The 16,062-nt window shown below is 37.8% G+C and overlaps 1 protein-coding gene across 2 annotated transcripts in view; it reads left to right on the plus strand.

The window, feature by feature from the left end:
- The window catches only part of si:ch211-250c4.3 (uncharacterized protein LOC100535981 homolog), a 44,370-nt gene extending 32,767 nt beyond the window's left edge, over window positions 1-11,603 (plus strand). For both annotated transcript variants that reach the window (XM_066679362.1, XM_066679364.1), the window contains exons 4-8: window positions 4,574-4,742; window positions 5,636-5,763; window positions 6,248-6,366; window positions 9,059-9,162; window positions 9,324-11,603. In XM_066679362.1, the coding sequence (XP_066535459.1) occupies window positions 4,574-4,742; window positions 5,636-5,763; window positions 6,248-6,366; window positions 9,059-9,152 (510 nt within the window). In that variant the 3' untranslated portion in view covers window positions 9,153-9,162; window positions 9,324-11,603. The remainder of the gene's footprint in view (window positions 1-4,573; window positions 4,743-5,635; window positions 5,764-6,247; window positions 6,367-9,058; window positions 9,163-9,323) is intronic.
- Window positions 11,604-16,062: the final 4,459 nt, after the last annotated feature.

The raw sequence follows: 16,062 nt of genomic DNA on the forward strand, positions 1-16,062 counted from the left end.
TACACCTTTTCAGTCAGTTTAGTCAGTAATTGTTTTGGTTTGATTGCAATGTTTATACATTTAATACTTAAATTCATTTTATGTAGTTTTATATGTGATTTTATTTTGAAAAATCAAAACTAACTAAGTAACTAACTGTCACAGACAGTATATTATATTATATTAGTAATAATGATAATAATTAAGGGCAGCACAGTAACGCAACAGGTAGTGTCGCAGTCACACAGCTCCAGGAACCTGGAGGTTGTGGGTTCGATTCCATCTCTGGGTGACTGTCTGTGAGGAGTTGGTGTGTTCTCCCTGTGTCCGCGTGCGTTTCCTCCGGGTGCTCCGGTTTCCTCCCACAATCCAAAAAAAGGTAGGTTGATTGGCGACCAAATGTGTAGTGTGACATGCTCCCTGTGTCTGCGTGGGTTTCCTCCAGGTGCTCTGGTTTCCTCCCACAATCCAAAAAAGAAAACGCACTTTGGTAGGTTGATTGGCGACTCAGAAGTGTCCGTAGGTCCGAATGTGTGAGTGTGAGTGTGTATGTGTTTGTTGCCTTGTGAAGGACTAGCATGTGTATTCCCGCCTTGCGCCCAATGATTCCAGGTAGGAATCGCGACCCTGAACTGGATAAGCGGTTATAGATAATGAATGAATGAATAATATATATTAGTGATTCATAGTTAAGGCCCATTCAATTATATATAAGAGGTGCCCATGTTTAGCAAGAAGCAAAGAAACACCCATACCCCATACACAGCCTGTATGAACAATTCTTAATTGCTTATCTAAATACTGAACATAATTAAAGATGGCTATAAATATGTGCACCATTTTTTAATGAACTTGGTTCCATTTGTGGAGCACTGTTCTGTTTTGGGATATTGTTGTAGTTCTTCTTTTGGTTTGTTGTGGTTCTTCATGTGGTTTATGGCTGTATCTGTATATTTAATGGAGGGATTATTTGCACATGCTGCCCCAGTGTAATTCCAGCTGTTCTGAATGGGCTTCAGGAGCAAGTACCCATACCAGTTGAAAGTGTATATAATAAATAGAACAGCTGGGTTCAGCCCTCCCCAACACATATACACATGGGCCACATATTTCAGAACATACCCAATGACAGAGCTCAGCTCTTTGACTTTGTTTAATGTGGTTGATGGTCTCTGAAAACAAGGTCAGACAGTTGAGCATTTCCCTTCATATGTGGCTTTGTATGAAGATGTGATGGTTATTCTAATACACTACATGTCCATATTTTTAAAGACACTTTCCAGCTTATTTAAGGTGCACCCTTTGCTGAGACTCACATTGTGCAATCTCCATAGAAAAGCTTTGACAATCTAATGGAACGCATCAGAGCAGATCTGCTTGAGCTTAAGGTCACCATGCTCAATGCTAAATGTCTGTTGGAGACTTATGAAGCCCCTCAGCACTGGGTTCAATTTAGCTGTGTTCTCTGGAGTGATTGAACACAATTAATACCTTTGGGGGAGGGTTTGTGATTTTGAACTGATTGTCCAACATCAGTACCTAAACTAAGAAATGTACATTAATTCAGTATAATCTTCACATTAATATCGGATTCTTGTTTGTCATAGAAATGAGTAAAGGGGCATATGGGGTAAAATAAAAAGGAAGCATAGCCTTGTCTATTTTCATATTTGCTTAAATAGCTGTATTTTACTGTTTACAATATCAGCTATTATTCTTTGTTCAATATACTTCATGGGTGCTACAGACTGTGTTTTAAAACGGACACATTTTTATGAGCAGAATTTCATCTGTGGAATGCAGGCTTCTTCTATGCTCATCTTTCACCCACATTTGTCCCACGTTCGTCCTTTGGCCTATAACTAAAGGCCCATGCCAGCGCATTGTGTGGACGTCTCTCTGCCCTTTACAGGCCGTGGCCACTTGTGAGAGTAGTTTTGTTCATGCTTTTTCAGAAAGCCTGCTCTAAACTGGCCCTGTCAGCTCGGGCCTCGCTCCGGAAAAGCTTTCCACGACACAGTGAGTAAGCTCAGTGGGGACCCTCACTTCAAAGTGAAGAAAAAAAGAGAGAGAGGCAGAGGGAGAGGCTTAGTCTAGAACTCTGAATAAAAATGCTCTCATTTCAAAGTTCCTCATCTAGTTTTGTTTTTTTTTCTTAAGGCCATCTTTAAATATTTCTACAGTCCCAAAGCATCCAAGTGGATGTCTAGTGGGATTATACTGCATCAGGGTTCTGTCCTTTCAGTTCAGGCCAAGACAACTGACAGAATTGGTAGCAGTATATATGTGTGTGTATTTGTAAATTATGTGTACGTTTGATTAATATAGCTTTAATGTAATGTTAATAATTAAGGATAACATGTAACATATGAATGTAAGTAGCATATGCATGGTGTCATATTCTCAAGAAGAGCAATGTTTTCTAAGGTGGGCACTAGTCTGTGGACCACACCGCTTCCTCTGAGAGGGACAGGTCCTCTGATTTCTGTGTGTGTGTGTGTGTTTTCTGCATGAAAAGGCAGTGGGCTGCAACACACCATCACACACTTAAAACACCTGTGCTGAGTTTAAAAAAACTGTGCTGAAACGTGTCCCAGGCTGAGTAATAATAGAGCAGCTGACACTTCTCCCCACAGCCTTCACCCTCTCTCCCCCTCCTCCACCCGCACCACAGGCCTTTGTTTGTCCTCATCAAAGTCCTTCACAGATCACACAATAAGCACTTGCCACCTTGGTGTTCTCTCTCTCTCTCTCTCTCTCTCTCTCTCTCTCTCTCTCTCTCTCTCTCTCTCTCATTTTTAGCTTTATTTTTGCTTATGCTAGTGTCTATATTTTGAAAATGTAGTGTACCTTGCCCCTACAGTATATAAGGTTGAACCACAAAGCACTGTTCATTACTGTTTATACACTGTTTATTCATATTGACGCCTGTACGCAAATATAATTGAATGGACTGTATTTCTTGTTTTAGGCCATGGCTTATCTTTGCCTGTGGATAATTCAGCAGTGCATAGTAAAAGAAAAAGCCAGCTATTTGTTTATGTTATTAATGATATGGGTGAAAGGCCACATCACAGCAGCACCAGGATCAGGATAATAACAGGAAAAAGATGTGGCTGATCACACTTTTGATGTATTGGCTTGATGTGCTGGTCTATGGGAGTGCTGCTTTGATATATTAATGTGTTGAAAAGCCTGGAACAGATAGTAAATTAAACTCTGTAATTCCCATATCAATTGAAAGTGAACCTAATCTTCACTTTTCCTTAAACCTCCATCAACATAATTTCTAATGTTCAAAAGGTGGAGACAGAGAGGAGAGAGATAAGAAGAAGGAAGAGAGACCGAAATAGAGAAATGAAATATGGGAAAGGAAAGAGAGGAAAGAAAAAACAGAAAAAATAGAGAGAAATGAGAGAATGGATAGAGACCAGAATAGTGAGGGTGAGAAAAATTTGAGAGAGGAAGATGAGTAGGAGGAAGAGACAAACAAGATGAAGAAGGGTGAGAGAAAAGGAAATGATAAAAAAATAATAATAATAATTTTGGCCAATATTCATTCAAAATCCCATAATAGTAAAGAGAAAAGAAAATATCTGGCCTCCTTTGTTGCCAGATGATGCAAGTGCACCAAGGCTTGGACCGTTTTAAATTCTCTTTTTAATTCATTCATTATTTGTTACCGCTTATCCAGTTCAGGGTCACGGTGGGTCCAGAGCCTGCCCGGAATCATTGGGTGCAAGGTGGTTGGACCATTTTTATGTCAAAGAAATAGAGTACCAGTCAAAAGTGTGGAGACATCTTCTCATTAGTCATGAATGGGGCTAGTCACTGTATAGAACTGTGTACCAGCCCTAGCTCTGCACAACCCAGGTTATGGTCTCAAACACATTATGAAGGTGAGCAGTTCTAAAATATTAACTCTTGACGAGGCCACAGCTGTTTACTGAAAACAATTCCAGGTGATGACCTCATGAAGCTGATTGAGAGAAGCTAAGAGTGTGCAAAGCTGCCATCAAAGCAAAAAAGTTGCCACTTTGAAGATCAAAGTATAAAACATATTCTGGTTTGTTTAACAGTTTATTACATAATTCCATGCGTTCCTTCATAGTTTTAATGTCTTCCATATTTATTTACAATGTAGAAAATAATAAAAAAACAAAGAAAAACCATTAAATGGAAATATTCATTTTTGACGGGTCCTGTATATTCACTATATGTGGAAAATGGCCCAAAATAAAGCAAACCTTCCCTGAGTGAGCATGTCCAAACACTTGACTGGTACTGTATGTAACAGATGTCTCTTCTTGGAACCAAGTATGTACTATTGGAGGACATATTTTGACTTCTGGGTGTGAATCACAACAACTATATTTTGATGTGATAAGCTGAATTATTCCTACACTTTTCTCTTAGGGTTCAGCAGCATTAGTTGAGTGTCACAACCTAACTACCTAACTGAAGGAACTGAAAATGGTGACAGCTTAACCTAGTTCTCTTACATTAAATTGGGCCTCTTACATTAAATTAGATTTTAAATTGTAGAAATGTGGCCTTGAACTCCCAAACATCACTTTATTTCTCTGTGTTTCAGGACTTCTTTTTACAGCACTGTCACTGTGGAGCGGCTGGACTGGCCTTTCAGGAGCAGAAGAGACATTCTCGCAGTGATTATCACTGCCTTGCTGTGTCCAGCTGCACACTGTCTGACCTTAGCACCATCCCAGAGGGCACACGCATCCCCCACCGGTCAGCCTTCAGAGGTCAGTGCAAAACCACAGCAATCCCAGCTCACCACAGATCTTACAAATTATTTCAGACCTGCAAATAATGGTTGAAAACCATCTCTTCATTTTTTTCATTTTCTGGGAATCTTGTGAGTCAAACGTCATGTTTTCTGAGGGAAAACAGGTTACTTATGTCTGTTAGGAAACTGTTTGGCAACTCCAACCAGAAATCCTAAGAATGCCAGGACTGCATATAGTCTTTGTTTTTATTCTGAAGAACATCAACATTTGTTTAAATGTTCCTGAACGCAGGTTGATTAGTACACCCAAGGCCATCTGGGCCTCATTAAGAAAGCACTAACCACATAAAGCCTGCTTAAGTGAATGTTTATGTACTTTTACTTTCGAGCTATGTGTGAGTGATGGAGTCATATAATTCTCATATTACACATCTTAACCAGTGTGGACTCCAGGTGCCTATTCCCCAAAAGTTCACCCTCAGTGGGTCTCATGTTGAAATGAATACTGTCCAAACAGCGCAAAAGTTTTTGTTGTGCTTGCTTTCCAAGTGTCTCACATTATTCTCATGTGGGTGGGTGACAGAACTGTGTTCCTGGGGGAGAATCACAAATTATTAGTTTTTTTGTAATCATGAATTTCTGGCATTTGGCATACAGAGGGAAAACACAGTGTACACTGTATTACACCCCATGGCCTCTGGAATATTTGGCTTCTTCCTTGGGAAGAAGAGAAAGCTAAAGTTAGAGTGTCCACGTGTGAGAGTGCAGCACAGCACACCCCAGGCTAAGACCCAAGGGACTTCTGATTCACTTCAACATCTGTCATAACAGCTCTTTCCCCTCAGAGATAATTCTTGACTGTGTAACTGCAACATGATAAGATGTGTATCCTGTTTCATTCCCGGACAGAAGGCGAGGGCGGATGCCAGTCTGTTGTGCCTGTATGGAGAAGGGGCATGAACAGAAGAAGCTACACCGAGGGGGAGGCTAGATATCTGAGTGACAGCGCAGAGGTCTTGTCTTCCCCCCATAGACGAGTGAGTTCACTGATAAACCCCTGACTCGAGGCTACTCCTCTCTTACTCATACTACCAACTCATACACAATGATGCATTTCCTCATATAAACTAAAAAATAAGCTGCTGATTATTGCCCCTTGGCATTTGGGTGGGCCCATCAAGAAAAACTTCTTCATTAAAAGACACTTAACACCAAGATAACAACAGCATTATATCCCACCAATGTGTTTTTTTTTCTCTCTAAAACTGGCAGAAAAAATTGTTCAATAGCCTGTCCCCTGATCACTGAGCGGTTTTTGGGTTACTGCTGCATTAAGACAATTCATTTTCTGGTCCTTATAAAGATATAAAATGGTGAATGTTGAAAAAAGTGCTGAATGTATATAATAACTAACTCCTTATTTCTTTTAAAGAAAGCAGTAACTGGATCAAAAAATGTCATGTCACATGTTGTAATTGTTGACTTTTCCGTAACTTTCGACACTGCTGTGTATATTTATAGGCAGAGAGCTATACGTGGGGAAGAGTGAAAGACCTCGTGAAGAAAACCAGGCTGAGAAACCAGAGCAGGTTGGGCCTATCTTCCGGCTCCCTCAAGAGATCATGTCCACAGCTGTACAGGTACACGAGTCCAAACATATATTCTTCTCTGATCTATGTCTGTTGAACTCACTTCTCAGGATTATGCTGTAAACAGTTATTCAGATTTTTATCAGTGTTTTTTATTGGATAGAAAATGCAGTAGAAATATGAATAGGACAGCCCTGAAAACTCATGATTAAGTTTTTTTTACAGATGGCTGTAAAAAAAGCTTTCATTACAATGTACAAGTTTCAGCCCATCAGCCCCAATAATAACAGGATGATTCCATCTCTCCATAAGGCCTCATTAAGTGAATGAAAATACAGTAAATCATCTTTTAAAAAGTGTAAAGCATTTGATACCAGTGATTAGCTCTGAACTGTTAAAGCCAAAGACAACACAAGATATTAACTGGGACTCAGTCCAGGTGTAAATGGATGTTAAAGCAAACATATTAAATGAGAACTGTGGCCACTTCTAGAATGGAAAACATGTTGACTGCCAATTATAGCATTATAATTGCAACTATCTGTTTTTTATCCTCTGGTTTTTGGAGCCAGATATTTATGCTTGCTTAGCTATCTTCGCTAAAGGCATGAGACATGTAATTATAAACATACACAAGATAAGATGTAAAATATCTTATGCCAATCCATTAGAGCTTCACATAGGGCCCACCACACACCCTTCCTACCTGCAGCCACCAAAATTCCTATTGAATTATACACCTCAACACTAAGGTGGAAGTTTATGATCCAATCAGCAGCCGGCTAATATCTAACAAGTCTTGAGTAGCCTAAATCCATACCAGAAGTGTGGTTACCTGGGTAAATGTAACTATATTGTACTTAAATGGTCAAAAGCAGGGTGGCACATTGGTGCAGCAGGTAGTGTCGCTGTCACACAGCTCCAAGGTCCTGGGGTTGTGGGTACAAATCTGTCTGTGAGGATTTTGATGTGTTCTCCCCATGGGTTTCCTTAGGGTGCCCTGATTTCCTCCCATGGTCCAAAAAACACACGTTGGTAGGTGAAATGGCTACTCCAAAAGTGACCATAAGGTGTGAGCATGTGAGTGAGTGTGTGTCACCCTCCAAAGGATTGGCACACTCTCCAGAGTGTGTTCCTGCCTTGTGCCCAGTGATTCCGGGTGGGCTTCAAACCCACCATGACCCTAAACTGTATAAGCGGTTTCAGACCAGAATTAACTTATAATAATAATATAGAAATAAATGTATATTGATTTGAAATACCTCAATAAATAATGATTAATCAAAAATTATATATATACACTTGATTAAATGGAGCTAAATATAATTCTGCTTGAGATACACATACAAATATTTCAAAGAGTAAACAAAGTGACTCAATACATACTGTCCTAAAGTCAATGTCCTTCTATGCTGTTTACACACGTAGCCTCCCTCAGCTGGCAAAACAATTAGTGGCTTTTAAAAATCAACAAGTATAGGGTTGTTTAGTGTGTAAGCTCTTTGATGCTGTGTGGAAGTTGATGTGAGTGTTTTGCTTGATAAGAGTTTAATCTCATCTGCAGACTGTAAACTCAGGCTTCCTGAGTTTCCTAATCTCCACTATACCCTGATTCCTTTCAAATACTTTGGCACTGTGCTTATGTGGTAGCTGATGACTAGTAATGAGTTCTGTGAATGGATAGTAGGCATTCTATGAATTAGGTCCTTTACTTCCCTTACACTTATGGTGTGGGTATTACTCATTCTGATGTATTTTAACCAACATTGTCCCAGAGCCTTCATCTTCGGTCTGAAAATACTAGCCCCTAGCCATAATAAGAAGACACAGTGTCTTTGATGTGAAGCACTGAAAAGCACACCATTTTGGTGCAGTGTATGCGAGTGAGCGAAGTAGTTATAAGCCAGTGCCATGAGGTAGTTCTCATCTAAATAATAACTTAGTTTAAGGACACTGGTCTAGGATCAGGTTTGTGTCTTTTTGTACAATGTTATATGAAGTGGCATAGTTTTTCTTCCATAGTATTGTTAGCATGTTGTGGCTATGGCAGCACTGGACACTAATAATGAGCTCTTGTTTAAGGGACTGTAGAGGAATCTAGGGGGAGTAAAACAGCTTGTGAAAAGAGCAACTATTTCTCTGCCCCCTCAACCCAGTTCTCAAGTGAGCAGTGGTCCTCCTCACACATGCTTTGGCTCAGACTCAGATGAATAGTTGGGGGGTTGCAGTGTCAGGTTGAAGGTATGCTTGGAGGAGTAGGAGAAATCTGTGTGTATTTCACTCATTAGATGAGATATGTGTGCGCCAGATAGTTTCCTCCCAAGAAGGGATTTTCTTCTCCTGTGGGTTATATCCAAAAGGACAGCTGAACTATTTGCATACATTTGCATACATCCTCTTCCTAAACAGTAGAAAATATGGTTTTTTATTTACTTTAGTTACAAAGAAAGCTTAAAAGATTTACAATTTCAAAGTGCCATCAGAACCAAGTTTATTATTAAATGTGTGTCATATTAAAAGGCTACTCTGAAACAGAAAAAAAAACAAACCCCTTAAACACCACATATTCCCAGTAGAAGATTGTCATTTATAGTGAGTGTTGTTAAAATACCCTTTATATAAATGCTCTACCCATAATAGTGTGTGTGTGACCACAGTGGGACCACTGTTCTGCCCTATATATATATTGATATAGGATGTGTATATTAGATGGTGTATAAGATTTAGTCTCTTTTCCCTCTAGGCCTGAACTCGGCCCAGTGGAATTGTCCAGAAGAGACAGGAGCTCTATGATCGTCTTGGGTCATCAAAAAGTGGACTTTTACTGGCCTCACTAGTAATAATCAGGTCAGTCCATCTCATCAGTCAATTCTGAAATGAATTCCTATTACCACTTAGATTTGAAAAGCAGTATTTAAAAGTAAAGTGTACTGTGGCAGAAGGAGTGGTCATTATCAGTGGTGATACTCACTCTGTCTGCTATTGTTTTCCTGCTGGACACTGAACAGATGGTGTATGATGGGGCAACATTTCCCTGAAGAGGAGGACATGCTGAAATTGTACAGAACCAGGCTCAGAGAGACAGAGAAGAGAGGGAGGATAAGAAGATGTGGACGAGGAAATGATCTGTGATTAATGTGAAAAGGGCAGGATGAAAAAATGGACATGACCTTCATATTTGATGCCCACAATGTTCAACAGAACATTCATATGTTTATGTAAGTGGACCCAGTAATGTAGTGCCATTACATGTGTCCATATATGAATGGTAGAAATCTACTCTGAAAAAGTTTTGGGTGTCTGTAAAGTGCATACTGTGCCATGCACTAGATGAGTTATCAGAGTGATGTGTAAACAAGACAAGGTTACCAATACTATATGATTACCATCTTTGACTTTTAAAAATGAACAAAAACATATCAGAAAATGTTACATTTGACTATATTAAAATACAGTCAGTTTACTCTACAATATAATGAATATAACTACATGCATTGTACCACCTGCTTCTAACTGAAATATTTTATTGGAGCATTTCAATTGTCCTGTGAAAAAGCTTTAAGAAACACCAATAATAACAAATAGAAAACATACTATATATTCTATAAGATGTTATCCTTTGAAAACAATCAGCTTGAAGTGATAGTAGGGCATTTCATCTACGAGAGCATGTAGAGGGATGCATGATGTGTATAACGTACGACTGTAGGTGTAAGGCAGAGAGAAGAGCGCCTTTTCTTTAAATAAGTAATAATAATGGATTTTATGAAAACACAAGAACACTTGTGTGGTCCAGTTCATGGTCAATAGTTACATAATGTTTGTATATTTCCTTTCCCCTTAAAATGTGTAGGAATGTTCTGTGCGTAGATGATAATCCTTTACCATCACTCTAAACATGCTTCCCCAGTGCCTGCCAAGAATCTGTCCAAAGCTATAACTGCCTTTTGGCATAAATATATTAAAATTACTCTTAATACAATACAGGACATTTTTGCTTGTCTGGTAACAGCATACTTGTAATTTGCTCACAAGGTGATATAATTTACAATTTTATTTACAGTTAAAGAAATCATATCCAAGCCAAAGAAAACATGACTACTACTGCACTACTGTCACTGATAACAGCACATTTCTCTGCTGAAACAAACAGCTTAAACCAGTATTTTGTATGTGGCAGATTAAGCTGCTTTATGCTGGTACTTGCTGATGCTGGCTGGCCATGTGCTAGTGCCCAAAACAAAACTATATGTAGTTTGTCAGTGTAGTTGGTATAGTGCGATAGGGAACACTGCTGTCTTGCCCAAACCTTTACAGACTAGGGTTCAATTCCCAACCTAGGCAGAAACAGCGTGATCTACCTTGGGCAGGACCCCTAAAGCTGCTTAAACTTGCATCGGTAACATGAGTAAATTATAATTCACCTTGGATAAGACTGTATAGTAAATGCTGTAAATGTGAAAGTAAATGTGATCAGTGTCCATAGCTGCTGACCTGCATCCACAATTCATTCAAAACCTATCAATGCTATCTGAACAAAACAAAAATGGTAACCTTACAAAATGACCATTTGTAACTTTTTGTATGGCCTACAAATTTAAATGCAGGGTAAAGTGACCAAGATGGATTACCATTTAGTGTTCCTTGAGAAACTGTGTGGTTGGCACTTGGCACACAAAACTGGAGCTGTATAAAAACGAGTGAGTGTGAAACATGGTACCACCAACTGTGATGGTGCACTTTTTGTCGTCTTCCTTCTTCTAGTTTACATTCATTTAGATGTTTTCTTTCTATGACCTTCAGTGGCTGCTTTTATAAGATGAATGAAACAGTTATCGTTTCAGATATAGTCAACAACATTGCAGGCCTCTAGAAAGCCTTCATAGTTGCCTTGGCCATAGCCCAGCAAATAAAAACTATTAAAGGCATAATGTGATTGGCTGATCAGCAGATTTATTACTAATTAATTATTAACACCACAACTCACTCTTTTATTAAAGTTGCCTTTGCCTTGTGATTGATTAGGGCTGATGTGACTGGCTGCCCAGAAGAAGGCCTAGATGGTTTACTGAGTGTTGTGTAATATACACATTATGAACTCATACTGTACTTACATGTTTATATGCTAAAGTGTAAGACAGATTATATACAGAAAATATGTTTTGTTGAGTATGAATATATATATATATATTTTGTCAGGCTATGGACAAAAGACAAGAGAGCTGTCTTATACTGTGCATTGTACTATACTATGGACAGAATATTTCATTATGCATATTGCATTGTATTCAGAATTATTTTTAATAAATAAATTTGTGATAAATATAGACGAGTTATTCTCAGTTTTTTTGTTTGTTTCTTTTTTTTTGCAAGTATTCATAAAAAATATGAAATTATACACAGAAAATGTGATTATATGTCCAGATTTTCTAAGACATTCAAATCACTTGGAATATCCTAAATTGATTATGAATATATAAGCCAAAGTCCTACAATAGTGAAAAAAATGTGTGGAAGGGAATAAAAGCCCAGGCAAGTGCTCAGTCTGTAAGAATGCAGAAACGACTCTCGTTGATGTTTGAAAACAATAGAAATAAATTACACATAGGTTCACAGGACTCCATTTGAATTTCCTCAGACTGCATAAAGCATTTTAGCCCATATTAAGTTTTACTTATTTGATTAAGTGAATATGAACAATTTTTGTTCCAAAAATCTATTAAAACAACAACCCCATATCAACCCAATTTAAATATATTCTAAATACAATTTTAAGTCACAAAACCTCAATTTTACCTTCAAATAGTAGCAAGGAATATTTATAAAAATGATTCTTTGTTATTATTTCTATAAAGCAAATCTCACATAAGATGAAGGTTGCTTTGTAGTCCCTGAATGAACCAGTTTATTCTCCAAAGTCTGCCCCCTGGGGGTGGCCATGTTTAAAATCTCAGCTACTTCAAACCACTAGGTGTCATTATCATGGCTATTACACAACGCTAAGGATCATGGGTGGAAGTGACAGATTGCTTCTCTATTGACCTCCTATAACCTCCTTTACTCAATAAAGAAAGCTTTACACTAGATATTGGAACAGTTCTGTGCTGATGGCATTCAGCGAGGGCAACATTAGTGGGGTCAGGTTTTGATGCTGGATGACCAGTTTTGAGTCACAAAACAAGCTGACATTTTGAACATGCCAAATGTAAGCCCATGTGCAGCAGCTCCATTTTATTTCATGCTTTTCTGGTGTCCCCAATGATGCACAGTTAAACAGCTTAATTCACTACTTAAAAGAAAACTGTTTTGACAAATTATGAGCATAAACTATAACTATAGTTCTGATTGCTTTTGTATTTCTGTTTTAATATCGAAGGTCCCAGTTTAAACCAATTCAAAACAAGATATTATTTTCACATTATTTTCAATTTGGTCCTCATGCTAAAAAAAGGCCCTTGACATTACTGCCATCACTTGGCAAGCACTGGTAATACACCACATGTAAAATATTAGAATTTCTCGTACCACCACAACTGTGGAAGCAAATCTGTCTCATCACACTTTGATATATTATACCACCTTTGAATTTGTAGCACTGAATTTTGTTCTTCAGATTTCCACCTCTGAATAATTTGCTTCGCAGTTATGCATCTGAATATAATTGCTCTTGAATTAAACTTGTGAATTTTCAAGAACACGTTTTCACTGCTATTATTCAAGGATAATCAATTCAGATAAAAAAATTCAAGCTCAAAAAAATTCAAACAATATATTTCGAAGTTGCTCAAATTTGGTAGAGGAAATTCAGAGTACACATCCGGGATACAAAGGATAAGCAATCGACTTATTTGGATTTTCTGTTTCACCTTAAAGTGAAACAGAAAACAACTGTAGTAGTTGCATTCGAAAACAACTTCCATACCATGGAAAAACACGTTTTGCTTCCTTCCACAGATATAATCTCTTTATTTTCAGTGTCTCAAAAATCTGAAAGGCTCATTGAAGGCACAATATAACAGACTATATATAAGTCTGATGAGACAGATTTGCTTCCATACACAACACACAGTGTATACATTAAACCATTCATTAGTTTTAAGCTGAATTTTGAAGAAATTTTAAAAGACATATAGAATAGGAACAGTCTGAAGAGCAAAACCAAAGCTGGTCAGGATTATTTTAATAAATACTAACATGAAAAGGCCAGAATACATGTTTTTGAATCTCTTAGATGTAAATCATTAACAAAGGAAATGTAATACATTGTTTAAATTATCTGATAATCAGTACTTCACTGGTCACAATACAAACACTGGCCCTGATAAGTGTTTGAACATGAGAAAGATAGTATTCTCATGGTTTTCTTCATGCCTTTTGTAATCCAGGGAGGGCACAGAGTTAACTTCAGGTTAGCCGGAATTTGCTCCCCACATTCCAGCAGCTTCAACACAATGGACTCATAAAATATGTCATAAAAGCATGCATGTGCATTCAGAGATGCCAAAGGCACAGAGAATAGTGGAACATAGTGGAATGTACTAGCAAGTAATGATTTACACCACAGCATAAATGTATGTCAGGGTTGTATAAGGGTGTGTTCATGAATCTCATAAGAACTTACATTAATTTGCAGGAAATTTGCAATAAATTAAGTAAATGATAAAAGTGGTTTAATATGACAGCTTTTCCCTTTATTTTGCTTAAATGGTACATTCTTAGCTTTTCAAAGAACAGAGGATCAGTATTTTTCCACTCAAAGCTTCAAACAGCCAAGGTGTCATTAAAAATATTTTCAAGACCTAATGTTCCCACAGGATTTGAATCAGTTTACAACATGATTCTAATTGATATATTCTCAAGCCACTCCATGGTGGTCTTTGTAGATCAGTCTTGTTAAAAAATAGCATTTGGTCATTCTTCATTTGTTGTTAAAAATATTAAAATCTTATTTTTATTATTATTATTTTTAAAGTAACAATAGCTTAGGTTAGATTGTCTTTAGATGGTGCCACTACAGGATCTTTCAGACTTAGATAACGCATTCTTTCTCTGCATAAACTGAAAAAACAGCAGCTAATTTTTCTGAAAGTGTGAGTCTGAAAATCATATCCTCAGGTTGGGCATTCATGACCATATCACTGAATGGAACTAGGCCAGATTCTCATTATTTAAAGCAAGCAGTTTGCCCCCTGCCTCTTTGTTTACCTACTTGGTACTTCAGACTTGGTAATCAGACCAAGACTCAAACGTAATTTGAAATAGACACACATACAGACACTGGTGCAGAGGTAGGGCTGGTACACAGCTGGTGGCTTCAACTCCAGTAACACTATTCATACAGATACTAGCAGACATATTTTGGCTAAATCTGTGCCACTTCTGCCACTTACAGTTTAGTTTCTGCCACTTACAGTTTAGACACTGCTAGACCAATGTTGATTTATTACAGATTTGGTCTAGAAACACACATCTGACACATTTAAGGTGGACCTGTGGCTGAGTTGAGGCATCCAGACTCACCCGGAATCAACACTGTCAGTCAAGGCCAAATGTATAGGCCATATGAGATAATTGCAGATGTGGGCCACATACTACAGGTGTACAAATAAGATAATAATGCAACAACAATAAAATACTCAAAAAAGGAGCCATCATACTTGAAACATGATGATGAAGTAGTGACTCCTGTTGTTGGTCAACAGAGGTCACTGTTGTTTCATTACAGCAGAAAATAACTTGCATGGTCTGACTGACACCCAACCTCATAATATGGATGATCAATTCTGAACAGTACAACAGCAGTAGTAAACAGGTGTAAACATATATACAGTGTGATACAAATAAGGCATTTCAGTATTTATCAGCTTTTAAAAATTAAGGATATGTCTATGCATTTTACCCAGCACAAACCTGTAACGATGTAAAGAGTGATATACAGTATCATGAAACATTTCAGATTCAGTGTAAAACACTATAAATCATAAAAGAGGCATGATATTTAGAAAAGGACAATATCAAAGTTCTAAATAATTACAACAATGTAATTCTATATTTTTCTAGCAAAATGTTTAAATGTTTGGCAAATGAGGCTGATCATATAGTCGCTGTGCAAATAAAAATGAATCTCCCAGAATAGTATGTTTACAGGAGAAGGACAAACCCTTAACTTTCAGTGGAAGTTAATTTAGGTTTTTTTTTTTATTTATTTTCACATGACATGAATAGGACAGCTGCTGTATTCAAATGATGTAGTAATGTAAAAATCCACACCCTACAAGGGATACCAGTCCATTGCAATGCACAGGTTGAGGGTCGAAGCAACAACATCGAGACCCTGGAGCTGTGTGACAGTAAATCTTCCTGTTGCACCACCATGCCACCCTAAAAGTGGTTGCTAGCATTAACATACAGTATTAAAGGAGCAATCTGTAATATGTTTACTGAACACAATAATAAATGTACAGAGTGTGTGACCATAGATTAAGGAAACAAACTAAGTTGAACCACTGGCATCCCTGAGAGTAGTGCTGGAGCCAGTACATGTGCCAATTCCGAATCTGAGCTGTTTGCCTTTGAAATCCTGTCCTCTGTTAAATCACATTACAGTCCAAATCCACTAGGTTGCAAGTACACATAATAGCGGACACATGGAGTGACCAAGTGAACAAAGATAATGTTAGATTTCACTAGACCTAAAAAAAGCATCAGTGCCCTTCTAAAAATCATAAAAATGAGAGGAAGATGGAG

Source organism: Hoplias malabaricus, chromosome 8 (assembly GCF_029633855.1).
Source record: "Hoplias malabaricus isolate fHopMal1 chromosome 8, fHopMal1.hap1, whole genome shotgun sequence".
NCBI lineage: Eukaryota > Metazoa > Chordata > Actinopteri > Characiformes > Erythrinidae > Hoplias > Hoplias malabaricus.